This window comes from Aspergillus fischeri, genomic scaffold (genome assembly GCF_000149645.3).
Source record: "Aspergillus fischeri NRRL 181 1099437636261 genomic scaffold, whole genome shotgun sequence".
Lineage (NCBI taxonomy): Eukaryota > Fungi > Ascomycota > Eurotiomycetes > Eurotiales > Aspergillaceae > Aspergillus > Aspergillus fischeri.
The window spans coordinates 553449-580450 of NW_001509765.1; the positions used below are offsets into that span (position 1 = coordinate 553449).

The following is a 27002-nucleotide window of genomic DNA, read 5'->3' on the forward strand; positions in this document are numbered from 1 at the left end:
GTTTCGACCCCGTTCCTCGAGAATAACCGATGTATAAAAGATTAGTAAACTTTTTATGGGCATAATAATACCCTATTTCCCGTCGTGCCGTGGACTCCGTAGCACAAGCACAACTCAGCTACTCATCTCGCTCACCGTCACAAGTCCCAATCTCGTACGATTTTCGGTTGGTTCCTTTTCCCTTTCAAAGTATTGTCGGTGAGCAGTGAGCAAGACATGATGACCGTTGTTACTTGATGGCTGTCCCATCGCCAAGAGGCCTTTTCCGAACGCGATCGGGTGCGAATCTCTCGCATTCTTTCCGTGACCACATTCCCGAGTGTTGGGAGCCAAAGCCGACTGTAAACGGTCGGCCTCTAGTGAGCAAGTCGAATCCATGACTAACAATCGGGCCGTCCGTTGTGTACCTGACAAAGATCATTTGTTGATAGTTACCTTCCTAGCTCGGGTTGGTGTTCGCTACAGACCCGGAATTCTCCCGAAGAAAGCTGCATTCATCGACGTTTCTGTAATAGCTTGTGCCAACACATTTGTTTTCGGTTTATATGAATATACAGAATGAATAGGCAGTTACCTATGCTAGAGAATTTCCACATATTCCTTTGGCCGAAGTCATGGGGATATCCTGGTAGTATTCTTGATATCACTGTCATCTCACTACATCTCATTGTAAGAATACACTAAGACCTGAAACTGAGATGTCTACCTACACGGACATTAAGCGAGGTCAGTCTAACAAGACTGGTGGGTTTCCCCCTCTCCAGTGGGTTACTGGACGTGTACCTGAGACCTGCCTTACTTATCTAGGGCAAATCACTCCTAGTGTACCTCTTTTACTCGCTAGCCCTACACATACCGAGATTGTGCCACATACGTAGATGGCAGAGTTACTTTGAACCCATGCCAAATCGGCGGTTGTAACCTTTCTACCACCTCGCACAAGGTATGACGCCACAGGGGGAATGTCCGAGCAGGAACAACAATTCGTTGACCATCGTGCTTAAATAAGAATTCAGGCAAAACCGTAAAATGAGGTGAGGACCTTTATGATGACACTCCTTGGTTGGTGGCTTTTTCTCTAGGCGCCTTAGCAGCTTCTCCCGATCTCTGTATTAATTCTAAAATTTCAATCGCCTCCACATGGCCCCTCTTGGCGCAAACGGTCATTGCATGAATTACTGCGCGCCGAGTGCGCTTGTCCGACTCTTGGTTTGACCAAGCTAAGAGACTTTTGAGCTTCATATTTCTTCTTTTGTTTCTTGTCGCGCTTGGCGCTTGGCACTTTTGAAGGAGAGTTTTCTCAAACTCCCACGTTGACGTACTTATGCTGGTAATATCCCACGCGCTCGAGGATTGCCCGTCAGCGCGGAGATGGTGGCGCACGGGAGTTGACATAGGAGGCTGCCGCGAGGGAGCAGAAACTTGATCTGTCATGATTCAGAGAGTAATGGGACTGTTGCATCTGAAGTATGCACTAAACAACCGTTTCGACTTAGTTGACTCTAACCTCATGCACTGGAGATGGGCCGGATATAGACCGGAAAAGGCTACGATTGGATCAGGCAGACGATGACATGGCATCGATATGGAGTCGAATAATGCTGTAGCCTGAGGCGAGGGCAAAATATTGCAGTAATTAGATGAGCCATACAAGCTCATGTAATGGTTTGGTTGTTTTTGAAGCGATTATTCAGACATTAAAGAGGAGGACTGGGCAAAGTGGACAGACGTCCTTATGGCCGCATGCGTAACATGCTTTCAGAGACTTCGGGGTCGAATCACAATCGGACTTCACCCACCACGACCATTGGACAAAATAATTAGGAGGGTCGTCGTTGGCTCCGAATTTATTGTATTCAGATTCAGTAAATGTATGCGTCTGCCTTGCAGGTTACCGACACTAAGTGGTCGGAAGACGGTCACTTCCCGTTGGGTATGGGCCGATATTGGCTGCCGAGCGCGGGATGACGGGATGGCGTACGATGATCCATCACCGTGACGATAGTACGGAGAAGTAGAACTAGTGTACTATGCGCACATAAAAGACATAGCAATGAGACTTATTACTTATCCATGAGTTGCACAAACATATCGACCACCTTGGCTCCCCCTGTGGTTGATTCGACTGTCCTCACCAGGCACGTGAGAAACCCCCATGGGATCTCTGACTCGTGTTAGTTTCCTGGTGAGTACCGAATACGGAAATGGTAAGTCAGGCTATCCGCGCCCCATGCCTGATTTATCCATCTCAATTCTAACTGGTAAGTCCACTCAGCGGACATACGTATTTTCTTATGCGAACGATGAATGGGAGGAGCCGACAGGAGTAGGGTGTGGAGACACGGAAGACCCCTTGGTGGACGACATCTCGCAGCAGAGATTTCGCTTACGAAGAGGAAGAGAGAGTGGTGAATGTGATCCGATCACTGCTAACTGCTGGTCGCAGAATGGTGGTAGCAAGTGCCGAAGGTGCGGTGCCAAATGACGATGACCAGCGCTTCAGACGGACCCTCTTTCTTGTCCGAGGCTTCATCTGTTTTGTAGTTGCTCCTTGTCCGTTCCTCTGCGGGTGCTCCATCTGATGAAGCCCGTGAGGTCATTCTTGGCGCTCATCCTGAATCCACAGTGGGTCGTGGGCTGCACCAAAAAATGCTTGTCCTGCGATTATTGATGCGTTCAGTCCCTTGCTCCACAAAACAATGGTACCGCCGACTATGAGCGTTGGTAGGTTGGCGGAGGATGTATCGATTCGGTGGAATGAGGAGAGAGTGTCGGCCTGTGTACCTGGTGGCCACAGCTGTCTGTCTATTGACTCCTGGAGAAGTAGAAATATCCCCTTCCCCCCGGCTTCTCCGCGTCCTGTTAGTTGCCCTTTCATTGTTTTTCAACCTCTCTTTCTTTTTTGTTTCGTTCTTTTCTAGAAAAGACGCATTGGGCATAACAGCCCTTAGAATCTTGTTGTCTGTTCGCCCTGGAGGTCCCCCTTACCTCTGTACATACCTATTCCTCTAACCCGTCTGTCGAACGTTCTGTCCTCTCATCATGGCGCCCTCATATGCTGGCATGTCGGGCAGGCCACTGTCGCTGACTGTATCGACTGTTGCCACGATGGGTTTCCTACTCTTTGGATATGACCGTAAGTCGTTTGCTCTGCTGATGTATCGTTGAGAGATGAACCGCACTAATACAGACGACAGAGGGTGTCATGTCTGGTATCATCAGTGACAATGCTTTTGCCAAGGTTTTTACAGCTACCAAAGATGATGCTACTATGCAAGCTCTTGTGACTGCTGTGTACGAACTTGGTTAGTAATCTTGATTTCCGCTCTTTTGTTTGCAACTGCTCCTAACCGTACTATTTGCAGGTTGCTTGGCGGGTGCCATTTTCGCCCTCCTTTTCGGTGATCGCACTGGTCGTCGCTGGATGATCTTCTCTGGCGCTATCGTTATGATTGTCGGTGTCATCATCCAGGTTACTTCATTTGTTGGACACATCCCTCTTCTGCAGTTCTTTATTGGCCGTGTCATCACTGGTATCGGAAACGGAATGAACACTTCTACCATTCCTACATACCAGGCTGAGTGCTCCAAGACAAGTAACCGTGGTCTCTTGATCTGTATCGAGGGTGGTGTGATTGCCATTGGTACCGCCATTGCCTACTGGATTGATTTCGGCGCTCACTATGGCCCCGATGACCTCGTCTGGCGTTTCCCCATTGCGTTCCAGATCTTCTTTGGTCTCATCATCATCATCGGAATGTTCTTCCTGCCCGACTCCCCTCGCTACCTTATCTCCAAGGATCGCATCCAGGAGGGAGAGTACGTCCTTGCTGCGCTGGCAGGCCGCGAGGTCCACGATCATGAAACCCAGATTCAGAAACAATTGGTCATTGATTCCATCAGAGCGTGAGTGTTCTCTTCTATAGCATCTGCGGTACTTGTGTTGTATGGCGATTCAACTAACACTGCTACAGTTCTGGTTCCGGTCAGAAGACGAGATTCAGAGATCTTGTCACTGGCGGCCGCACCCAACATTTCCGCCGTATGCTCATCGGCTCCTCTTCTCAGATCTTCCAGCAGCTCGGCGGTTGCAACGCTGTAATCTACTATCTCCCTGTCTTGCTGAAGGAGTCTCTGCACCAGAGCAATGACATGGCCTTGCTGATTGGAGGCATTAACATGATTGTGTACTCCATCTTCGCCACCTTTTCGTGGTTCTTCATCGAGAAAATTGGTCGTCGCAAGCTTTTCCTAGGAGGCTCGTTCATTCAGACCATCTCCATGGTTATCACATTCGCTTGCTTGATTCCTGGCGATGAGCAGACTTCCAAGGGTGCTGTTTTCGGTCTTTTCCTGTACATGGCCGCCTTCGGTGCTGCGTGGCTGCCTCTGCCCTGGCTGTATCCCGCCGAATTGTCTCCCATCAAGACCAGAGCCAAGGCCAACGCTGTCTCTACTTGCAGCAACTGGCTCTTTAACTTCACTGTTGTCATGATCACTCCTGTCATGGTGGCGCACATTGGCTGGGGTACCTACCTGTTCTTTGCTGCGCTGAACGCGTCATTCATTCCTGTCATCTGGTTCTTCTACCCAGAGACCGCCAATCGCAGTCTGGAGGAGATCGATTTGATCTTCGCCAAGGGCTACGTCGAGAACATTAGCTATGTCAAGGCTGCGAGAGAGCTTCCCAAGCTTACCGACGATGAAATTGAGGCCAAGGCCGCAGAGTATGCTTCCGCTTCCGGTGACTCTCTTGACGAGATTGAGAAGGCTCACGCTGAGCATAACGCTGCCCAGCGACTGGAGACGACCCAGTAAGAGCCAGTCTCGTCATACTCATGAGATTATAGATGAAGACAAAAGTTTATGGATACACTCTGATGAGACAATGCCGTCTCATGTCTCTTTTTTCTTATTCCTCGTGTCGTTTCTATGGGCTGAGCTGGAGCTCTGGTCTCGTTGACTGAAGGGACGAGTTTGAAACTCGTCGGGGATGTGGTGGCTGTCCGGTCTGGTTGTTGGCTGCTTGATCTATCTTGACTTTTTGCTTGTGATTGCGCGACTACCCCTTTGCAGTCTCATCCAAGAGACATCTGTTTTAGAGGTTATGACCTGTTGAGGCAGGCAGATGGTTGTGGCTAGGATGTGATACCAATAGAGTCATGATAGACATGGGATATACACAACATCTTTGCTTTAAACCGTGGTTACTTCATCTTGTAGCCTAGGCTGCCGTGCTGGACTAGCATATAATAATGGTCTGATGGTACTAAATGATCAGGGATAATGAAGCAATAATCATACGAACAATCCCTAGGGGAAATAGGCAGCCCTGTTGAGTCACATTCTTCAGTCAGATGCTCAGCCCCGGAAGTCATTCCCGCTACGAGTCATAGAGGAAGAAGTGCTGCCTTCTTATGGATCAAATTTTCATCTTATTGATATTATATTATTATTATTTGAGTTGCTTCAGGAATCTGAGCCAAGTTTCAGAGTATGATCGAGAATGTAAGGAGTTGAATGAGTTGACCTGTTAATCATCTCTTCATCCTTGGTTGCCTCGTCGATCTGAGACACAACAAAGAACTGATTTTCAACCTTGGTTGAAAGGACATTTCTATCAGGAACATTAAATGGGATAAACATTCAATGAAAGTGATCAGCTGCTTCAGTTTTTCAGCATGTGTCTTGGCTCAGCCTCTGACTAGAATATCTTGAATGTATTTATGAATAGCCTTGTTTTCATCCTGTTCGTCCCGCTCCTTATTTTCTTCCCTCGTTTTCATCATCCTCCCCCCCTCTCCGATTCCCCGTCCGACCGGGTAAGAGTCCAGAATCTTTTCGTGCAGATTGTATCCGTCTGCTAGACCCTTATCTCATTGCATCCGGGTCTAGGATCATCTTTACAGCTCTAGTTTCAGTCCGTGCCATCGCGGACAATTTCCCCCCCTCGAGGATCTGCTCGGCCGGATCATGCAAAAGACGCTCTCCGTCCGCCCCGCTATCGCGTCTACCCCGCCATGAGCTCCTCCCTCGAGGCTAAGATAGTTGTGCTGGGCTCCCAAGGTGAGAGGCCTTCTTTGTTGGGGTCTAACTAGTGCCATGTCGCTAACTACTGTCTACCTGTCACACAGGAGTCGGCAAAACCTCTCTCGTCCAGCGCTATGTGAAGAACGCCTTTAACCCCGCGACCATCACGTCCACCGTCGGCGCCTCATTCATCACCAAGCGCGTCCTCGACACCACCTCTGATACCATCGTCCGTCTCCAGATCTGGGACACGGCCGGCCAGGAGCGGTTCCGGAGTATCTCGCGGCTGTACTACCGCGGCGCGAACGCGTGTCTGCTCTGCTATGATATCACAGACGAGCAGAGTTTCGAGGAGATGACCGGGTGGTTGCTGGAGCTGAAGAAGCATCTAGCGGAGGATGACCCGATCGTGATCCATGTTGTCGGGACCAAGTCGGATATCGTTGCGCTGGATCCGTCCCGCCGCAGGGTGCCGTTTGAGCGGACGATTGCATATGTCGCTGAGCAGCTGTACCCGTCGCGGGCGTCGACGCCGCCGCCGACGGCGGGAATGGGCTTGGGGTTCGGTCCGTCGTCTAGTGCGCTGCAGAGCCCCGATAGCAAGCGCAGTAGCGGGTTCTGGGGACAGGATATCGGCTGGGACTGCTGCCATGAGATTAGTGCTAAGGATGGGGAGGGCATCGAGGAGGTGTTTCGTGTGATCACCCGGAAGCTGGTCGAGCAGCGGAATAAGCGGGAGGCGGTGAATATGTCGTCGCAGGGAACGACGCCCGGGATTGACGGGGTTGTTTCGTCTTTGGGGAATATCGATGGGAACGGCAGTTTCCGGCTGGGTCATGGTGATAAGCGCAGGAGTTGGCTTGGGTTTCCGCCGAGCAGTACTGGTGACGAGGCTGATGAGTTGATGGAGATCACGAAGAAGAAGGGGAGGTGCTGCTGATGCCTTGCCGATGACTTTGTCGCTGTTCATCTCTCCTGGTTGTTCATGCATTTGCCATAGCGTCTTTGTGCATTTGTGTTTTGGCATGGCGTTGTCCTGATGTTTTCTTTGGGTCTTCTTAGGTTCTGTTGACATTTTACTCAGTTGGGCGGTCGGTTTAAGCTTGACGATACTTGATAGATGCGTCCTTTATTTCTGGTGGGAGCTCTGTTGGAACAATTTCGCTGAGCAGGATCTTGTTGATCGGATCATGATGTGCCTATGACGATTTTGACTTATGATGATTTATTGAGATACCTTAGACGAATCGAATGTATCGCGCCCTGCAAATGCTACTCACTTGTTTAATCACCTCATAAAAACATTGTGCTTAGTATTATGAGTGCTTGTGGAATAGCTATTTATCATAGGATCAATATCAATTCAACTCCAACTTAGAACGCAGTTCCGTATGTATGGGATCCACAGAAGAGAGCTCATATGGCTAGCACAGGAGACATTCTGCAGGGCACCTTACATCTAACTGTCACAGACAAGTCGGCTGATCCATTCAGAAGCACATGTTCCCTTTGTAGTAGTGAACAGTATCAGTTTGCACTCTTTAAGGAGTACTACAAGTGACCCGGCCGGCACTATGCCAGTCATAGCAAACATTGTCATTGCAAGATCAATTCTCCACTCCCCAGTTGTTCTTGGAATGCGCCATATGGACAGTCTTTCTATACCTGTGAGTTAAGAAAGGTGTCGAAATTGAGATAAGCCTCGGCTCACGGTGAGTAAATCACTAACGGCACCTCCACACTGTGCCTTGACGTTCCCTGGAGGAGCCTATCCTTTGAGAACTCACAGAGAGGTAACCGCCAATTCAGCCTGTGAGACACTGCAACAGGCAAACCTGGTTGAGATATAAACTCATCGGATGTGGATCGCAAACATATCAGAGACGGGGATCTTCATGAGCAGACAGATTGACATGACAATATCCTCTCTTAGTCTATGCTCCTTGATGAGTGACATCGGCAATGTAGATACTCAGTCCAGTGTCTCTGAGAATCAGAGCAACGGACCTGGACCCTGGACCCTGGACCGTGGACCCAAAGGCCCTGGCGGAAGCCGGCGGACGCAGTGACCATTGAGGTTGGACCCAGACGATAGCGAGAAGTGGACGAAATGGGCCATACCCAGTCTGTTGAACGATCGGCATTTACCCCCGAGATTAGGTACAGTAAGGAAATTACATAATCAGAATCGTTTCAGCACCGTCATCACATTATTTGTGTAGACGAGTCGGAAGCGTCTTCCACAATGTGAAAAACAGTCCACGAAGAAACAGCAATATGCCTGCCTCAGACTCCGCATGCTGATTATGAATCCTTGCCGCCCCTGCCGGCTTATGGTTTCAAGGGAGATTGAGATTGATTAATGAAAAAGCCACCGTGCGAAGGTGTTACAGACTGGGCCGTGTCATCGTATCTTCTCGGCCCCTGCAGATCACCGCCAATTCACCGCCGAAACCCACCAATCCGCGGGATCAACAAGGTCCATATAATAGTTATAGTCTAGGTCTATCTAGCCGGCACACCGTGTCAACTAATTTTCGGCGCCTTGCCATCGCTGTGAGGACTGACAAGCTCGTTTATTCTTATGCTTTCAATTGTCTTGCTAGTTCTAGACTAGGTTTTTTTTGTTTTTCCCATTTGCCCATTGTTGAGCTGCCTAGGAGCTTGGGGCTTCTTCTTATCCCTCCTTCCATCCCTTTCTGCCTTCCTGCGCGAAGTTCTTTGCTCCTGATCCGCATCCACCACCTTGATCCTTCTCCAGCATTATAGTTTCAGAGCGCAATTACGACAGATATTATGCGATGAGACTTTCCTACCGTGTTGGGTTGGCCGCCCTCCTGATCCTCGCCTTCATCCTGATTAAGCGCCATCTAGATTCCCTTCAGGATGGTTCGCACGTACCGTCCTCCTGGCAGTTCAGCAACGTGGTAGGGGGCGGCGCTGCGGAGCCTGTCGCTACTCCCGCCAGCAAACCTGAAAGTGAAAAACTTCAAAAGACACCGGCCCCGGTAGCAGAAGAACCTCTTCCGATCAAACAAACCTACGAGATCACTCCTATTATCGTTCCCAATGACCGTGTGATCGTGATGGCCAAATTGAGCAGGGAGGATACGTCGTGGGTGAGCACTGATTTGAATGAGTGAGTTGTTCATGGGGAAGGCCTTGCGCGGTGAGCTCAGGCTGACTCAATCCAGATGGCGCAATTTCATCTACACCGTTGATGACGTGAACGCGGCTCGACACACCCCGAAGAACAAAGGCCGCGAGAGTCTTGCCTACCTTCAATACATCGTCGATCACTACCATGATCTTCCGTCCACAATGGTCTTCCTCCACAGCCACAAAGACGGCTGGGAGGCGGGTTGGCACACCGATACACTGGAATATAGCAATGTGGAATCGGTTCGATCACTTCAGACCGAATTTGTGCAACAGAGTGGTTTCGTCAACCTTCGCTGTCAGGGAAATCCCGGCTGTCCCGATGAAATCCGTCCGTTAGAGGATCCGCCTCAGCCAGGCAAGGAGAACGGTAGAGTCTATGCCAGAGCGTGGGAGGAGTTGCACAACAACACCAGCATACCCGAAGTTGTTGGCGCACCGTGCTGCTCGCAATTCGCTGTGTCCAAAGCGCAAGTCTTGAAGCGCCCTCTCAGTGATTATCAACGGTACTACAATTGGGTTCTCACGAACAAGTTGCCGGACGAGCTCACTGCCTGGATCATGGAATATTCCTGGCACATCATTTTTGGAAAGGATCCAGTGTTCTGTCCAGATATTTACCAGTGCTACCAGGATGTTTATGGGAATCCATATTTCTGGTAAATTTTCTCACGCATATACCCCATTTCGTTGTTCGTTCATTTACTTGACTATGATTGTACGCAATATGTTTTCTGTCCCTGCGTTGTGCCTCAGAGACTGTGTTTGTATATGGTTTGCAAGATGGATATCAAAAGCTGTTCGTCAACATTTTATATTTTTCAGGAGTTTAGACATTGCATTCGTGATATATGGATCATATTTGAGTATGGCTATATACCACCATTTATCGTGCCTTTACATGTATATATTGAAGATAAGGCGAGTTGGCCTGAGAATGAAACTCGCGCGGCACCCTTTCTCTTTCTCCATTCTTCCACCCCATAGTATGTCTTAGCTTGCTATGTCTACTTATTACTGCGCAGAATCTAGAATGAGTATTAGAGACTTACTCCATGCAGATTTGTGATTATGAGACAGACAATTATGAGCCTAGGCTCGTGAATTTCTTCCGCCTGTATTGAAGTGCTTGACCTCTCTCAATCGCTCAGTCGACTTTTTCGCTTGGTTGCGGTATATCTTGGCCAGTACTTCTTAGGTGGACTATATAGTTTAATGGGAGCAGAGGGATTAGCAGTATAATTGCTCTATACGAACCCCTCATCCTAAGGTGTCAGGGACTTCATGTACCGGATACGTTGAAGAATACTTGTCCTTCGTTTGCAATGCAGGGCAACTGGTACTTCCGTTTGCTGGCGCCTAACTTCAGCAAGGAGTAATTAACTGTCTGCTCCCTTGATCAATTCACCAGCACAAATCCACTGACAGCGCGCCAGGTTCGACCTATTTATGCCAGGTTCAGAGAGCATTGATCTTCCGAATTTTACTCAATCCCAGTCTCTGGCGCAGCAAAATGTCGCTAGGACCTCATCTCTACTCCGACGGCGAAGACTACAAATGCCTCCTATGCGATAGGTGGTTTGAAACCGAAAAGGCACTGTACGATCATTGTCGATACACCAGTCGCCATGAATGGTGCGAAACTTGCACACGGGTCTTCGTTTCTACGACTGCAAAGAATCAGCATCTGTTTTACTCCCCAGTCCACAGCCACATCTGTACCCTATGCTCTTCTCGACCGCGATTTGATAATGCTTGGGAACTAAAGGCCCATCGCGTCGACTATCACAATCTATGTGACATTTGTGGCAAATACTTTGACAATGAGACCAACCTGCGAATGGCAAGTTGACGATCCATATCGTTATCTCTAGATGTCGCTAACTATTCTTGACCTGCAGCATCAGCAGCGCCACCAGGCTAGGGATTTGCAATGCTACGGGTGCTACCAGTACTTCAAGACTTTGTCGGGCATGTTGATCCATCTCGAGTCAGGCAGCTGTCCCTCCGGAACAGACATTGATGATATCAACCGCCTGGCTCGTCAGTGCTATCAGAGTCGCAAGTACATCGATATAGACGGCGATTACATTTGTCCTGGCTGTGATAAGTTCTGCTCGGAGCTCTCTGGGTTATTCCAGCATGTTGAGGACTCCCTGGGCTGTTTGTACCTCAAAGAGAGTGGCCAGTGTCTAGCAAAGTTGGCGTATTATATCTCTTGGAATGTGAGGCGCTAGCCAGGTACAAAGAACCTTCTGCCGTGCAGTTGGCAAGGCATTTCTAGAGGTTATCCAGGAGGCATGGTTTGGATTCGTGTGAACTCCGCACTCTGACGGTCGCGGATGCCCCAGGCCAAAACCCAAGCTCGTGGTGGTTTGCGGCTTACTCAATCTGCGGGCTGTGTTATGACACACTAGTTCTTAATCTCAGCACCGGAAATTCTGCTTTGACTTATACCCTGTTCCATTCTGATAATTTTTTATTTTTATAGAATATTTAGACCTCAATTTCCAGTCAAAATGGACGGAACAGGACCTACAGAGCAGTGGCTCTCCCAACTCACAGCGATGCGCGAGGCGATTGCGGCGTTGAAGCTCCCAAAGGACCCCGCCACTGAACAGCTCAGCTACGGAAGCGATTTAGATTTGGATCTTGACGATGACTACTCTTCACCAGGGACTGTGGACGATATCTGGGATATTATCAGCTCCGATGACGAAACCAGCGATGACCTAGACGACATCAACGGCGTACCTCTCCCTCCGGCGCCGTCAACGTCTCTCTACGACCAAGCATGGCTGGAGCAGAGATGCCAGGCCATCACCCTCCAGAAACCCGGAATGAGCGCGCAAGAGCTAGCCCAGCAGATCACGGCTTCGCTAGCCACCGACAGCGGAGATGACGAACTGCAGATGTCGCTGGCCGAAATCGTTGGGTTCGACGATCTCGACTTTGTTATTGAGTTGATCGGACACCGAGCGGAGATCCTCGCTTCTATGACCTCGAAGACAGAAGCCCAGACGGACGGTCTCATGACGGGAAAGTTACAAACGAGAGCCGAACGGGAACAGGCGTTGCGGCAGCAGGACTTTGAGCATAAGCATGCGCCGTTATTACCTGCGCAGGCGAGATCTGAACCCAGGTACCCGCATGTCTTCAAGACGCACGATTCCAGAAATACGCTTGCGCTGGGTGGGAAGAGATACGGGCTTCCTGTGGGTAGCAAGCAGATTGATGAGCAGCGGTATACCGAGTTTGAGATCCCGGCGTCGAGGGTCGGCACGCTGGCGTCGTCGCAGAAGTTGGTTGAGATTAAGTCGCTGGATGGACTGTGTCGGGGGACCTTCAAGGGCTACAAGACTCTGAATCGGATGCAGAGTCTGCTCTATGATGTGGCCTACAAAACCAGTGAAAACATGCTTATTTGTGCACCAACTGGTGCTGGTAAAACTGACGCTGCCATGCTGACGATCCTTAATACAATTGGCAAGAATACAGTGCCGAACCCTATTGAACAGCCGGATGCCACGGAGTTTGCGGTACAGGTGGACGATTTCAAGATCGTCTATGTGGCGCCGATGAAGGCGTTGGCCGCGGAGGTCACTGAGAAACTCGGGAAACGACTTGCATGGCTTGGTATTCGGGTCAGAGAATTGACTGGGGATATGCAACTTACGAAGCGCGAGATTGTCGAAACGCAGATTATCGTCACGACTCCTGAAAAGTGGGATGTCGTCACCCGGAAGAGCACAGGAGACACGGAGCTGGTGCAGAAAGTGCGCCTCTTGATCATCGATGAGGTCCACATGCTTCACGATGAACGTGGTGCCGTCATAGAATCTCTAGTTGCGCGAACGCAACGACAGGTTGAAAGCACCCAGTCGCTCATTCGTATAGTTGGCCTTTCCGCTACTCTGCCGAACTATCTCGACGTAGCCGAGTTTCTGAAAGTGAACAAGATGGCAGGACTGTTCTTCTTTGATGCGTCATTTAGACCAGTCCCTCTCGAACAGCATTTCATTGGTGTGAAAGGAAAGGCGGGCTCGAAACAATCCCGCGAAAATCTGGACATCGTCGCATTCGAGAAAGTGCGTGAGATGCTCGAGCGAGGGCATCAAGTCATGGTCTTTGTGCATTCACGGAAAGACACTGTTTTGACCGCTCGAATGCTGCGGCAAATGGCTGTCGAGAATGGCTGTGAAGACCTCTTCAGCTGCCACGAACACGAGAACTACTCCAACGCCCTCAGGGATATGAAGCATGCGCGGGCGCGTGAGTTGAGGGACTTGTTCGCCAGCGGATTCGGTACTCACCATGCTGGAATGACTCGAAGTGACCGCAACCTGATGGAGCGCATGTTCTCCGAGGGCCTGATCAAGGTGCTTTGCTGTACTGCCACTCTTGCCTGGGGTGTCAATCTTCCCGCTGCTGCAGTTGTGATCAAAGGCACCCAGCTGTATAATCCTCAGGAAGGTAAATTTGTCGACCTCGGTATCCTTGATGTCCTGCAGATCTTCGGACGTGCTGGACGTCCTCAATTCCAGGATACGGGTATCGGCTTTATCTGTACTACATACGATAAACTGCACCACTACCTGTCTGCAGTGACCTCACAGCAGCCGATTGAATCTCGATTCTCCAGTCGACTTGTGGACAACCTGAATGCCGAGATCTCGCTCGGTACAGTCACGTCTGTTTCCGAGGGTGTGCAATGGCTTGGTTATTCGTATCTCTTTGTCCGCATGTTGCGCGAGCCGCGCAATTACGGCATCGATTTTGCTGAAATACGCGATGACCCCATGTTGGTGCAGAGACGGCGCCAACTGATAATTCAGGCTGCGCGCGTCTTGCAAAAGAGTCAGATGATCATATTCAATGAGAAAACCGAGGAACTGCGGGCAAAGGACGTCGGTCGTATTGCGAGTCAGTATTACGTTTTGCAAACCAGTATTGAGATTTTCAACGAGATGATGCGCCCTCGTTCTGGCGAGGCAGATGTCCTGAGGATGATCAGTATGAGCGGCGAATTTGACAACATCCAAGCTCGGGAAAACGAGTCAAAAGAACTAGACCGGCTTCGTGACGAAGCGATTCAGACAGAAGTCCAAGGTGGCAACGATTCTCCTCACGCGAAGACTAATATCCTTCTGCAGTCGTACATCTCCCGCGCAAAGCTCGAGGACTTTGCTCTGGTTTCTGATATGGGCTACGTAGCGCAGAATGCTGCTCGTATCTGCCGTGCTCTCTTCATGATTGCGTTGAACCGCCGGTGGGGCTATCAATGCCAGGTGCTTCTGTCGCTCTGCAAGTCTATTGAGAAACAGATCTGGCCTTTCGATCACCCATTCCATCAGTTCGATCTCCCCCAACCGATCCTCAAGAATCTGGATGAGAAGTTGCCCACTTCATCACTGGAGTCGATGAGGGAAATGGACGTTGCCGAAATCGGCCAGCTTGTCCATAACCAGCGCATGGGAAAGACGCTGTCCAAATTACTGGACAATTTCCCTACTCTCAGCGTGGAGGCCGAGATTGCTCCGCTAAATCGTGACGTCTTGCGAATCCGGTTGAGCCTTTATCCCGAGTTCACTTGGAATGACAGGCACCATGGAGCCTCGGAATCATACTGGATCTGGGTCGAGAACTCCGAAACCTCGGAGATCTATCACCATGAATACTTCATTCTCAGCCGGAAGAAGTTGCATGATGAACATGAGCTCAACTTTACCATTCCGCTCTCAGACCCTTTGCCGAGCCAGATCTACGTTCGTGCAATCTCTGATCGATGGTTGGGTGCCGAGACAGTGACACCCGTCTCATTCCAGCATCTGATCCGTCCAGACACGGAAAGCGTGTATACGGATCTCCTTAATTTGCAGCCCCTACCTATCTCTGCCCTTAAAAACCCCATACTGGAAGAACTTTACGGTCAACGGTTCCAGTTCTTCAACCCAATGCAGACACAGATTTTCCATCTGCTGTACCACACTTCAGCCAATGTTCTCCTCGGTTCTCCAACTGGAAGTGGAAAGACAGTGGCCTGTGAGCTGGCAATGTGGTGGGCTTTCAGGGAGAAACCAGGCTCAAAGGTAGTGTATATTGCGCCGATGAAAGCTCTCGTCCGCGAGCGAGTCATGGACTGGGGCAAGCGTCTCACCGGACCTATGGGTCTGAAGTTGGTGGAATTGACAGGTGACAACACTCCTGATACGAGAACCATCCGGGACGCGGATATCATTATCACAACTCCGGAGAAATGGGACGGTATTTCTCGTAGCTGGCAGACCAGAGATTATGTGCGGAAAGTGAGCTTGGTCATCATCGACGAAATTCACCTGCTAGGCGGTGATCGAGGCCCCATTCTTGAGATTATCGTGTCCCGTATGAACTATATTGCATCCCAATCCAAGGGTTCTGTTCGGCTGATGGGCATGTCTACGGCTTGCGCGAACGCCACTGACCTGGCCAACTGGTTGGGCGTCAAAGAGGGACTGTTCAATTTCCGACACTCTGTGCGTCCAGTACCCTTGGAGATATACATTGATGGATTCCCTGAGCAACGTGGCTTCTGCCCGCTTATGCAGTCTATGAATCGTCCTACGTTCCTTGCAATCAAGAGCCACTCTCCGGAGAAGCCTGTGATCGTCTTTGTTGCATCGCGAAGACAAACTCGACTAACTGCGAAAGACCTGATAAACTACTGCGGCATGGAAGACAATCCGCGTCGCTTTGTGCGTATGTCGGAGGAGGATCTGCAACTCAATCTCGCAAGAGTCAAAGACGAAGCGCTCCGCGAGGCACTCAGTTTCGGTATCGGCTTGCACCATGCCGGTTTAGTAGAGTCTGATCGACAACTGGCGGAGGAACTTTTCGCGAACAACAAAATTCAGATCCTCGTGGCAACAAGTACCCTCGCATGGGGTGTCAACCTTCCGGCGCATCTTGTGGTGGTCAAAGGCACGCAGTACTTCGACGCGAAAATTGAAGGTTACAGAGACATGGACTTGACCGACGTTCTGCAAATGCTGGGCCGTGCTGGACGTCCGCAGTTCGATTCGTCGGGTATTGCACGCATCTTTACCCAAGAGTCGAAGAAAGCTTTCTATAAGCATTTCCTGCACACTGGCTTTCCGGTGGAGTCTACTCTGCACAAGGTTCTGGACAATCATTTGGGGGCCGAAATTTCCGCCGGCACAATCGCAACAAAGCAAGACGCTCTGGACTACTTGACATGGACATTTTTCTTCCGCAGACTGCACAAGAATCCTTCGTATTATGGGCTCGAGATTTCAGCGGAGGAACATAATACGATGACTGCTCAGGCAATAGCTCAAGACTTCATGATTGATTTAGTCGACGAGTCCCTTGGCGAGCTGGCGGAGTCATCTTGTGTTGTGTTTGACTCGGCAACTGGCGAGGTCGATTCAACGCCGTTCGGCAAGATCATGAGTTACTACTATCTCTCGCACAGGACTGTCCGGTATCTGATGTCGCATGCGAAGCCTAATCCCACGTTCCATGATGTGCTTAGCTGGATGTGTTCCGCCACAGAATTCGACGAGCTGCCTGTTAGACACAACGAAGATCTCATCAACGCCGAGTTAGCTCGCAATCTGCCCTTGTCGGTTGAGTCCATGGGAGACCTGCCACTGTGGGATCCACACGTCAAGGCATTCCTGCTTCTGCAGGCGTACATGTCGCGAATCGATCTTCCAATTTCCGATTACGTCGGTGACCAGACGTCCGTCCTGGACCAAGGCATCCGTATCATCCAAGCCTCCATCGACATCATGGCTGAATTGGGGTATATCCGCGCCTGCGAGACGCTCGTGAGCCTGCTCCAGAGCATCAAGTCCGCAAGATGGCCCGAGGACAACGCACTGTCAATTCTTCCTGGCATCGAGCCCACAACCAAGATGCAGGGTCTCCCAGGCTCCCTCGTTGCCCTCTCATCCCTTCCCACAGCCTCCGTCTCCGGTCTGGCCCGCAAACTCCAACTTCCCGCACAATTCACCAAAGCCGCCTCGTATCTGCCGCAAGTCTCTGTATCCGTCGCGAACGTCTCCTCAACCGGTATCACTGTCTCTCTGAGCCGTCGCAACCCGCCCACAAACGCCGAACACAGAGTCTACGCGCCTCGCTTCCCCAAGCCCCAAACAGAGGGATACTTCCTAATCGTCTGCACCGCCTCCGCAGACGGCAAGGACGGCGAGCTGCTTGCTCTGAAGCGCGTGTCCTGGCCAGCAAATAACAAGAACCAGAGTTCGAATTCCGGCTCCGGCTCTGGCTCCAGCCAGAATTTCTCCGGCAGGAATAATTATCGGAATGGCCCGCTCACCGTGCGGTCGTCTGTCAAGTTCCCACAGGATTTCCTGGCGCAGTATACCACTGCCAACGGGAAGGGCGTGAATGTCAAGGTTATCAGCGATACCTATCCGGGGATGCAGTGGGTGGTATCGAACGTGGAGGTAGAGTTGCAGCCTGGGACGCAGAGTGTACCTGAGTCGTCGAATTATCCTGAGAAGGCGTAATTACGGTGGTATCGAGACGAGCCAGGGAGGAAATATGGCATCGCCCTTTTGCTAGGTTATAGGTGAGATGATAGATGCGAGAAAATCTGAAATGGGAACGTTGACTCGTCATATGTGGGAATTCTAAGAGTAATACCTAAGATACTTCGCGCCCCCGTTCCTTCCTATCACCTGTACTGCCCGCAGGTAAATATGTACACAAAAAAAAGATCGCCGTGGCACCGCCGACGCAAACAATGGCTGTAGCAGAGAGATCGAGCCTCACTGCAATGCAGAAGCTGAATGGACGTAAATAAACGATAAATCGTCACCGAGAACATAGAAGAAAAGAAATGAGCTGCTTGTGCCGAGACACGAGCAAAGGAATAGAATGACGGAAGTCTCAAGCAGGGGTCTATATAGTTTCGATGCGCGCGTCCTGCGAATTTCCATGCCGGTGGCCGTGGTGCGCGTCTCGTACCTGTGGGGTCATCGCCTGTCGGACTACGAGCCTCTCGTCGGGATTCAGTCTCTCCGCCCTCGGCCTGATGGGTACGATGACCTGCTTCTTTCCTCGCGAGACGGAGACGGATCTGGCGATGGAGACTTCGACCTTGGGGATGGGGTCCATGGCCTCGTTCGCTTCGATGTCCTCGTTATCGTCGCTGAGGGGCATGCGTGTGGTCGAGAAGGGGGAGAGTGCGGAAAGTGTCTCCATTGGAGATCTGATGCGCTCGGCCTTGTCGCGCGCGGCGGAGTTGATGGGTGAGAGGTGGGGGGATGGGGCGGAGCTTATGCTGGACCTCGTGGATGGCAAGGCTTGGGTGTTAATCGTTAGGGCCAAGGGTGGTGTTCTCTGCCTTGGGCTGGGAGTTGGGTTCTGAATAGGGCTGGGACGTGGACTTGAGGCCTCGCTGGTCGGCTTCTTGCTGATAATTTCCCATTCAGGCTCCTGTTCTTTGTCCACGTAGATTTTCGTCTGTTTGAGTTTCTGCAGAAGGCGTTGCTCCTCTGTTGAATCCATTGACACTGTCGATGAGACGGAGTCCTTGGTTTGATGCGACATGGGGGACTTGATGGATGGACTCTGCACCATCAAGAGGACGTGATTTGGATCATTTGTAGGTGTCTGTCGGCCTAATCCAGCGAGCGATGTTTGGCTTCGATGCAAAGGGCTGGGGCCTCTTGGTATGTTCTGAGAGCCCAGAACCTTCGACGCCTTGCTGACAGGCGCTTGCGTGGGGAACAGATTAAAGCTGGGAAGTCGTGGTTGCGGCGATGTCGCCCGTCGTCGAGGTGACTGAAAGTCCGGTGGTGGTATGGATGCCTAATTACGGCTTCAGTCAAAGAAACACGGTTGCACAGCAAATCAGGATACATACATCTGGCTTTGGGATCCTCACATCCTCCAATGTCTTACTCCGCCTCTTCAACAACGAGGGCTCGTTTTGACTCAAAACACCGCCAAACATGACGCTATACCTTTCTAGCTGGACATCAGGAATGTCGATTTGCAGAAAAGGTCCTGCAGTGCGCGGCTTTGCACCAGGTACAAGGTCATTATTCTTGGCTGAGTCTTGAGGAGCCGTCTCCAAGCTGCTTTGAACGTAGGATTTGGATTCATTCTCCCCCTCGGGACACGGCCATATCTCTAAATTTGGAAGATTAGGAGGCGTAGTGTTCTCAGGTTCCGATTTTTCAGCCTCGCATTGGTGTTCGTAGTCGACTGAATGGGTGGACTCCTGTGGAGGCCACTCCTCAGTACAGCGAAGCTGATAAAATGGCTGGTTGGGCGTAGCTGGCAATGCATTCTTGGCCTTGAACAATCCGCCAATCTTTCTCCATTTGCTCGGTTTGCGCTTGGGGGTTTTCGTTTGGGGCGAGGCATGTTCGGGGCTCGCCGAAGTTGAAACGGGCGGCTGTTCTTGCATTTGCGGGAGTATACGCTGCGGTTCTGCCATGCGAGGGCTACCTAAGGCTATGCCGATCATGTTTGCATTCATATCGTCATCAGGGCTCTTGGGTAAAGGTACCGCTTCAGCAGGAGGTACGGCGATCTGAAAGTCGAAACCGGGATTGAGACCTTGCCCCTTCTTGATCGGTTTACGTCCATCTGCTGTCCTGGGGCGCTGAAAGTCCCATTGCGCAACGGTGCGGTTTACAGGGCGGCTGTTGTTGACCACGCTCTCGACATCTCTCAGATCTGTCCGTGGTAATGCGTCGGAATACTTGAAAACCGGGTTTGAAATGATCTCTATTGCCTCTGGTGCGCGCGACCTCCCTAAGAAGACGCCTCGAGCCATTTTGCTGGCCGACTGCAAGAAGAAGGAAATGAAGGGGGAGTACAAGGACAAATGGAAAGAGTGAACGTGAGTCTAGAGAATTAACGAAAGACACAGTCTCGAAATTGAAAAAAGTAAACGAATGGACAGCCTTCCAGAAGGCCTTTGCAGTGGTCGTGAGCAATGGCGGGTGAGAAGCAGCACCAGCAACGACAGCGCGAGTGGCTTCAAGCCTGATAATAAAGGGAGGCGCGGACACGATTCGCTCTGGTGTCTAGTAACTAACCATTGTGGAGCAACAGGCACAGATTGCCTCTGGTTGATATTGTTGGTAGTGGGCTGACTAGTGTCAGACTTTAGATTAAATGTAGATTTGACGACGCCATCAGATATTTATCTAAGGGACACTTCATCTAGCGCCGCCTCGGGACAAGAGACGATCAACCGAATAATCTGTGTAGCGCGAGCTGTATACTGTCCATCTGACCAGCATCGTCGGGGGAAGGGACGCGCTGAGCGATGCCAGTGCATCAGCGCACACTGCAATCAGCCCGGGACGCCATCAAGTGTCGCAGAGGATGCTTGATTTGATTGCAGTCTCGAAAGTTGTCGCAGAATTCGAGTCAAATCATCAAACGTCGAACCACGGGCCAGCAAGATTCGGGTATTCCGCTGGCGTACCAATAACAACATCAAATGAAGGATGCCCGAGACATTGAAGTGCGAAGTTTCATTCTTTCTGAAACAACGGTGGATCAGCCAATGATCTCTCAACACCCGAGAGACTAAGGTAGTTTCAATCTCACACATCTGGCTAAAATCCCGGGCTGTCCTCTCCGTCCACGTAATGAATTGGCAGTCGTGGTACCTTGGCAATCGTGGGAGAAGCGTGATAATCAACAAGTAGATATATGCTAAGCGCCAGGAGCTGCCATGGACAGCACAGGTCTTTTGTCAGTTGTCACTCTATGATCCTGCAATAAGGCTGAGGTCTGGAAACTTCAGGGAGGATTTTCGCAACGGACAATGATTTGGGACATAGATGTCTCCCTTCACGTGAGATTGCAATAAAGGTGGTTATTTCTCTGGCAAGGCAATTATGAACCTCGCGATGAAAACACATCCCGTGTAGCTATTTCGGTTGCGAATGTTGTGTCACTAGATGAAAAGCGCCCTGCATCGTATTGTCGCTATCACTAATATTTTCCCGTGTCATCGTCTATTCTTACATGAAGCGACATAGGGAATGGTAGGGTCATCTACACGATAGAGTCGTGGTAAGATGTCTCCGAGGCCATTGCAGAGTTAAAGGTGAGCTGGCCAGTTCTGTCAAATGAGTCCAAGTCTAGTCCAAAGAGAGAGACACATGATCGCCGCGTGACTGGCTGACTAGTGTACAGACGAGGACAGGCACGTGCTCCATACAAATCCATGACCCCATTGAGACAAAGATATCGAGTACTTAGGCTACGACATCCCAAGATAGGTGCCGAGCAACGCTTCAGTATGACGAGAGTCGGGCGCATCCATCGACGAGACTAAAACAGTTCAGACCAGAACAGGCGGTGAAGAAGGCCCTGTTGATGACAGCAAGAAATAGTGGGAAGGCCAAAGACAAACTCTGTTGATCGGTGGGTGTTGCTGGGTTTCTGTTCAAAGTGGAACTGTGGAAAGAGACTTGCACATACTTAGACAAAGCAGCAGAATAGCCTAGCAACTATCGTCAACTAAGGTGGTTGCCTTTCAAACTAGAGCTGTTGTGATACAACTGCTGAGAGTGACAGGATGAAGACGCTGGATAGTACCAGTGTACGCTTGGAGGGTTAATATATCAACAGGCTATAGAATGATGAGACTTTGGTTAATATTATGATAGCGAGCAATGGAATTAATTGTCAGTCACGGGCTCGCTGACTCTCTACCCTCTCAGTATTACCATCACGAAGAAGAATGGCGGGGCGTTGCCTCCCAGACGGATAGCCCACCCCACCTTAACCTGACTTTACCTACCTTAGCTTGTCGTTGCTGTCTCTCTCGCCCACCACTCTAAATATCACCTTGTGCTCTTCCCCTCTTCAACCCACAACCACCATCATCATCTCCAACTTTTTGCTGGGACTTCTTGTCGCTTTCTTCCCTCTTCTTTCCGTCAGTCTAATCCCTGCTGGTCCATCCCTCTTGGCTTGTCTTAGCTAACGACTCGAGCAATATAGCTTCCCCTTATCCGCTCCATCCCGTTAATTTGTTTACACGAACGCCAACATGGGTCAGCACTCGGCAGTTTGGCAAGGTACGGCTATTTGGTTGGACATGTCGTTATATACTTTAGCAGGATTTGCAATCCTCTATGGTTATTACAGAAGATAAAACAAAACTAACGTCTGAATTCTACCGAACAGGATATGTTGATTCCAGGTACCGTACAATCCCACCTCTACCCCGCCTTCGCTGCATCACCAATCTTCTTCGTCCGCATTTTTTCTGACTTGAGCCAAATCTACCAGTCTGATGGGCTCCGGCCAGTTTGACAAGGCCGCCATCCTGAGCTACGACTTCTCCGACGTCGAGGCCAAGTCCCCTAATTTCCAGGTATGAAGAACGTTCCGACATTGGCATCCCATTTGGCGGAGCTCCGGCCCAATTCCTGGCAATGTCCACGCAAACAAACACTCTCCTCAGCACATCAATAACTTTCTCGCCTCGCTATAGATCTCAAAGGAGGAAATCGCCGGTCTGAAGGCTGCTTTCGACAAGCCTGGCAGTGCTTTCGAAACCGGTTTCGTGGTCGGAGGAGACAAGTTCGTCGCCATCCGGGCTGATGACCGCAGTCTCTACGGCAAGAAGGTAACCAACTATATCGTCATATACAGTTATCGACCTTTGAGGTTACGATTGGGGAAATAGTGAATGCTAACGGTGGTCACTATAGGGCAAGGAGGGTATCGTCGTCGTCAAGGCCGTCTCTTGCGTCATGGTGGCCCACCACGGCGAGGCCGTCCAGACCACCAACGCCGCAGCCGTTGTCGAGAACCTCGTCGACTACATCAACAACCCCCGGTAGACGATAGAGGAGCGCGGAAAATGAAGTTGTCTTGATTGTTCGATTTTCTATATCTTTTTTATTCCGAAACGGCAGAAGAGCGGTGTACCACTTTTTCCTTAGTCGGATGTGAAACTATGCTGGTGACCTTTCTTCTCAGCGTCATGTCTTAACTGTCCATAGCACGTAGATATCTTCAATATGTACTGGTTTTAGTACACTCGCGATTCTAGAGATGGCAATGTTTGAATCATATGAATATGCCCAAGCGCTTATTCATGATCTACGATGTACACAAGCGTTGGATTTGACTATTTCTGTTCTATGTATTATATAGCGCATCGAAGAAAGATAGGGGTCGGTGGCAGGAAACTGCTACCGACGCACGAAGGATTAGTAATTACAAAAGTATAAGAGTTATATCACATCAGCTCATACAGACCCATCCCTTTTGGCCTCGCTCAACCTCCCATGAAGCGAAGCTGCGAAAGTGGTCGTGATTTTTATGCCGTGTCATGGCCGTCTGAAATCGTTCATGTCTGTATAGTCGTACACGTAACATCGTCGATACTCCTTGCCCTCCTTGGGGGAAGACTCGCGCCCAAGGACAGACGATCTCTGGCGTGCGTTGTAGTTATTATACCGGGAGCTCTGCGTTCCGTCTCCCACCGGCCAGGGTCTCCAATGCCGTCTTGATATAAGGGCCGACGACCGGGATGTTCCCTGCAAATTGACCGATTGTTACGAGGAAATCGCCAAAGAGGATGAAGAGACCGTATAATTCGATCAGGAAACCTGTCAGTGGCCAGCGAAACAGGATGAGGAGGATGCCTGCTGCGAAAGCGGCAGTGCCCTTGAGTTTTTGGCGGCGCGAAAAGAAAGCGAGTGTCCGTTGAACTCCAATGATTAACGTCAAGCCGATGAGGAAAAGGACCTGTTGCGACATTAGTTATGGTCTTTCGGCGGTTGTCGCGTGATCAATAGCAGCGCAGGATTTGCGAGAATGGGGTACGCACATTTCCCATCGCGAGTCTGTGTTAGGTCCGAACGTTAGCATGAACGCTCCCAAATAATAGACCAAAATGATACATACAGCGAACGATCAAAGAACATCAGAACGCCTCCGAACAGGAACAGACCCCCTGTAGCCGCACCACGTCAGTCCCTGGCTGAGCATATCGGCGGAACAAAGAAAAGGGGAGAGGGTCCCCTGGAGTGGACTCGGTCTCGCCTACCTGCAGAACAAAAGATAACACCAATCTCTGTTATACTTGTTAGCAAGCGCTTCTACCGGATGATGCTCCGGTGGTCCTACTTTGGTTGTCCGAGAGCCACATGGTGGGCATCTTGAGGGTTTGCTAGGAGAACCGCGGAGATTATTGCACACTGTACACAAATTGAGGGGACTCGCTGCTCGCGTATAGGAATCCCAGGTCACCCGAGTGTCGCGACGACGAGTACTTTGTAGTCAGAGAGGAATCTGGAGTTGTTGTACTCGAATCTGGCAGAAATTTAAGAAATCTTCCCTAGAACAGTAAATAAACGCATGCTCCCAACATTTTCCTTTCTGCCACGTTCGTTTTTGGTTCTGAGGATGGTCTATGCCGGATGCGGTGGGCGGTCTGTTGCGCTTGGACGTACTACCGAAAACCCGCACAACTGCGTGTTTTTCTCTCGTGTCCTCTTGCCTTCTCTATCAAATTGACTTGCAACGAGATTATGATGGCCTATTGATGGCCTGTTTCCGCTGTCTACAATTCAAGATGCTGAACTCCTAGTCAGGCGGAAAGGGTCACTTTGAACTGGTTGGATTGACTACAAAAAATCCATTAGAGGACCGACTTAGGATCCTAACTCAGAAATATCAAAGGATGAATCGGATGTCCAGAATGGATAAGCCATGATCACTTTCGGGTTCACAACCCTTTCGCTAATGAGTATTCTTCTGTCGTTTCCTGGCTTCTGCCATATACAACCCAAGTATACGCCGCGACGACAGCATCCCTGGGTGCTGTAACTGACGTTCCGTCCGTGGAGCGTCGGTAATAGTCGAGTGCTCCAGCACGAGGCGAAGATCGATTCTCTTAAAGATCACGAATAAGCCGGAGCGCTTTCTTGAACCTGTCTCGAGAGGGGCACGGCGGGTGGAAAGGGCTTGACTGTGTTGGTCGTACATGCACTCATATCTTGCGAGTGATAGTCTTGAATAGAGCAACAAGTTAATATCTGAAAGCTGAGTTTTCACTGAGTATATTGCAACCTACCTGCTGTTGGTGTGCGCGAACGTAGAGCTTTCGTAACATCAGATGGATGGCCGTCTATTTCAGCACGACATGAGCTCCTCTCAGTTCGAGATAGCTCTCTGGAACACCTTGGCTTAATGTCCGAATGACCCCAAACACCTCTTTATCATGGTATCTGAGCCGAGTCTTGGGGTCTGTGTATGGTGCCGGAAGCCCTGTGATATCGCAATAGCGCGTGTGCTGTGACGGATGGAGTGATGGAGCCGATTCAATGTTGCTATATGTCACAGCTGGCCCCGATGGAAGCATGGCCCTTGCGTTCTTCTCCAAGACGAGCGTCGACAGGTTCTGCGCCGCCTGGGCGATGTTCGTCCGAGAGGAGCTTTCAACGGGCGTTTGGCTGCCGTCGGTGCTGGGTTGTAAGGGAGTCGATGCGCCAGAGTTTGCCTGTGTCGCCATAACAGACGCCTCCTTTCTGGAGTTCTCGGAGATAAGTTGTTTGACGTTCTTGTTGCGACGCTGCGATGGCCTCCAGTTCGGGTTGCGGAAGGGGCGTGGGACCTGGGCGATGTCCAGGCGGTTGAGGAGTTGCTGATGTTCCTGACTTTCGGCAGGAGTAGGAGGGGCACCCATGATTGATGATTTTTCTTTGTAAAAAACGATGCGGATGGGTGGGTGATGCGCTATCTTGGAGTTGTAGAGAATCTTAACCTGGATGTCGCGGTAGAAGCTCAAAGTGTCTGGAACATGGTCATCCGCCGGTACGGTAACCGGATGACAAACGGCGGACACTCTCCAGAGTCAATTGGCACAGTGTTGGGATAAGAGAATAGCTGTTAAGCAAGTTCAGATCTCTGAAATTTGGAATTTTTTGACATCATATTCTAAATACTTCCTGTCGCACATGGGGCGCAGTCATAACAGGGAAACAAAGACAACTGTAGATCACGTGATATTCGCAGTTGATACCTAACAGTCTCGCAATAAACAAACACTGCCTCTACTGAGTACATCGCGCCATCTCGATAACAAGTCAAAATGGTGGGTTGAAAAGAAGGTCTTTCTGTACTTGTTCTGTCAATATGTAAACTGATGAATAATCTTAGGAGAGTCCACACGAGCACCAGCAAGCGCTATTGCTCTCTCGAATTATCACCAACATTGTATGTTACTGTCACCCAACTTTGTGGAGGCCTGCATGACTGATTACCAGCAGGAGAAACTCAACGAGTCAATCATGGTCATGAACAAGAGCCTCCAGGTATGCCTCTTCTGCACATGTTGATAGGCTGATGCTCACTGTGGTCTATCAGGAGGTCAACATCCAGAACATGAACGTGGAGCTTGTGGCTCAGATGTTCAAAAACTACCAGTCTAACGTTCTCTTCCACTTGGAAGGTATGAGTTGTCCTACCTCTCAGAAGGCTACAGTCTTGCTGATCTGATGTAGCTACGGATAATCTGAAGGAGCCGCAATAAGGACGACGAGATTGCACGCCTGTTTCTCTGAATTTAGCTTGTCATGAATGATACGACCTCATATATCAAATCCTTGCCATTCTTCTTCCACTTTTTCGTAGAGACTTAGCAAGAATAGAGATAGAAGCGATTAAACGTGGAGAGCGCAAGAGTAAGCAGTCTTTGTATAATATCCCGCCCATAGCCAATGCATCTTTAAAGTGACAATGTTGATGTTGATTGCCTGTAAGTGGAGCAATCTCATCAACTGCAAGTCAGG

At 50.2% G+C, this 27002-nt stretch overlaps 9 protein-coding genes across 9 annotated transcripts, besides 1 other annotated feature; 6 read left to right on the forward strand and 3 right to left on the reverse strand.

Annotated features, from left to right (window-relative positions):
* Positions 1-3042: 3042 nt before the first annotated feature.
* On the forward strand, positions 3043-4818 carry NFIA_030350 (putative MFS monosaccharide transporter; the record flags this gene model as incomplete). The annotated part of the gene is made up of 4 exons (XM_001262498.1): positions 3043-3136; positions 3198-3305; positions 3366-3906; positions 3975-4818. 4 exons carry the CDS (start codon positions 3043-3045, stop codon positions 4816-4818), a joined length of 1587 nt encoding a protein of 528 aa, XP_001262499.1.
* Positions 4819-6020: 1202 nt separating this feature from the next.
* NFIA_030360 (Rab family GTPase) lies at positions 6021-6970 on the forward strand (the record flags this gene model as incomplete). Its single annotated transcript, XM_001262499.1, has 2 exons — positions 6021-6066; positions 6135-6970. 2 exons carry the CDS (start codon positions 6021-6023, stop codon positions 6968-6970), a joined length of 882 nt encoding a protein of 293 aa, XP_001262500.1.
* Positions 6971-8036: 1066 nt separating this feature from the next.
* Positions 8037-8065: a microsatellite.
* Positions 8066-8831: 766 nt separating this feature from the next.
* Positions 8832-9852, forward strand: NFIA_030370 (DUF3431 domain-containing protein; the record flags this gene model as incomplete). Its single annotated transcript, XM_001262500.1, has 2 exons — positions 8832-9169; positions 9225-9852. 2 exons carry the CDS (start codon positions 8832-8834, stop codon positions 9850-9852), a joined length of 966 nt encoding a protein of 321 aa, XP_001262501.1.
* A 1856-nt stretch (positions 9853-11708) lies between these two features.
* On the forward strand, positions 11709-17720 carry NFIA_030380 (RNA helicase SLH1; the record flags this gene model as incomplete). The annotated part of the gene is made up of 1 exon (XM_001262501.1): positions 11709-17720. One exon carries the CDS (start codon positions 11709-11711, stop codon positions 17718-17720), a length of 6012 nt encoding a protein of 2003 aa, XP_001262502.1.
* A 394-nt stretch (positions 17721-18114) lies between these two features.
* Positions 18115-20002, reverse strand: NFIA_030390 (uncharacterized protein; the record flags this gene model as incomplete). Its single annotated transcript, XM_001262502.1, has 2 exons — positions 18115-19026; positions 19082-20002. The coding sequence occupies 2 exons, from the start codon at positions 20000-20002 to the stop codon at positions 18115-18117; spliced, it is 1833 nt and encodes a 610-aa protein (XP_001262503.1).
* Positions 20003-22489: 2487 nt separating this feature from the next.
* pfy1 (profilin) lies at positions 22490-23042 on the forward strand (the record flags this gene model as incomplete). Its single annotated transcript, XM_001262503.1, has 3 exons — positions 22490-22570; positions 22691-22825; positions 22911-23042. The coding sequence occupies 3 exons, from the start codon at positions 22490-22492 to the stop codon at positions 23040-23042; spliced, it is 348 nt and encodes a 115-aa protein (XP_001262504.1).
* A 616-nt stretch (positions 23043-23658) lies between these two features.
* NFIA_030410 (Got1 family protein) lies at positions 23659-24367 on the reverse strand (the record flags this gene model as incomplete). The annotated part of the gene is made up of 5 exons (XM_001262504.1): positions 23659-23955; positions 24038-24053; positions 24115-24163; positions 24257-24283; positions 24337-24367. The coding sequence occupies 5 exons, from the start codon at positions 24365-24367 to the stop codon at positions 23659-23661; spliced, it is 420 nt and encodes a 139-aa protein (XP_001262505.1).
* A 972-nt stretch (positions 24368-25339) lies between these two features.
* NFIA_030420 (uncharacterized protein) lies at positions 25340-25897 on the reverse strand (the record flags this gene model as incomplete). Its single annotated transcript, XM_001262505.1, has 1 exon — positions 25340-25897. One exon carries the CDS (start codon positions 25895-25897, stop codon positions 25340-25342), a length of 558 nt encoding a protein of 185 aa, XP_001262506.1.
* A 565-nt stretch (positions 25898-26462) lies between these two features.
* On the forward strand, positions 26463-26743 carry NFIA_030430 (uncharacterized protein; the record flags this gene model as incomplete). Its single annotated transcript, XM_001262506.1, has 3 exons — positions 26463-26525; positions 26578-26662; positions 26715-26743. 3 exons carry the CDS (start codon positions 26463-26465, stop codon positions 26741-26743), a joined length of 177 nt encoding a protein of 58 aa, XP_001262507.1.
* Positions 26744-27002: the final 259 nt, after the last annotated feature.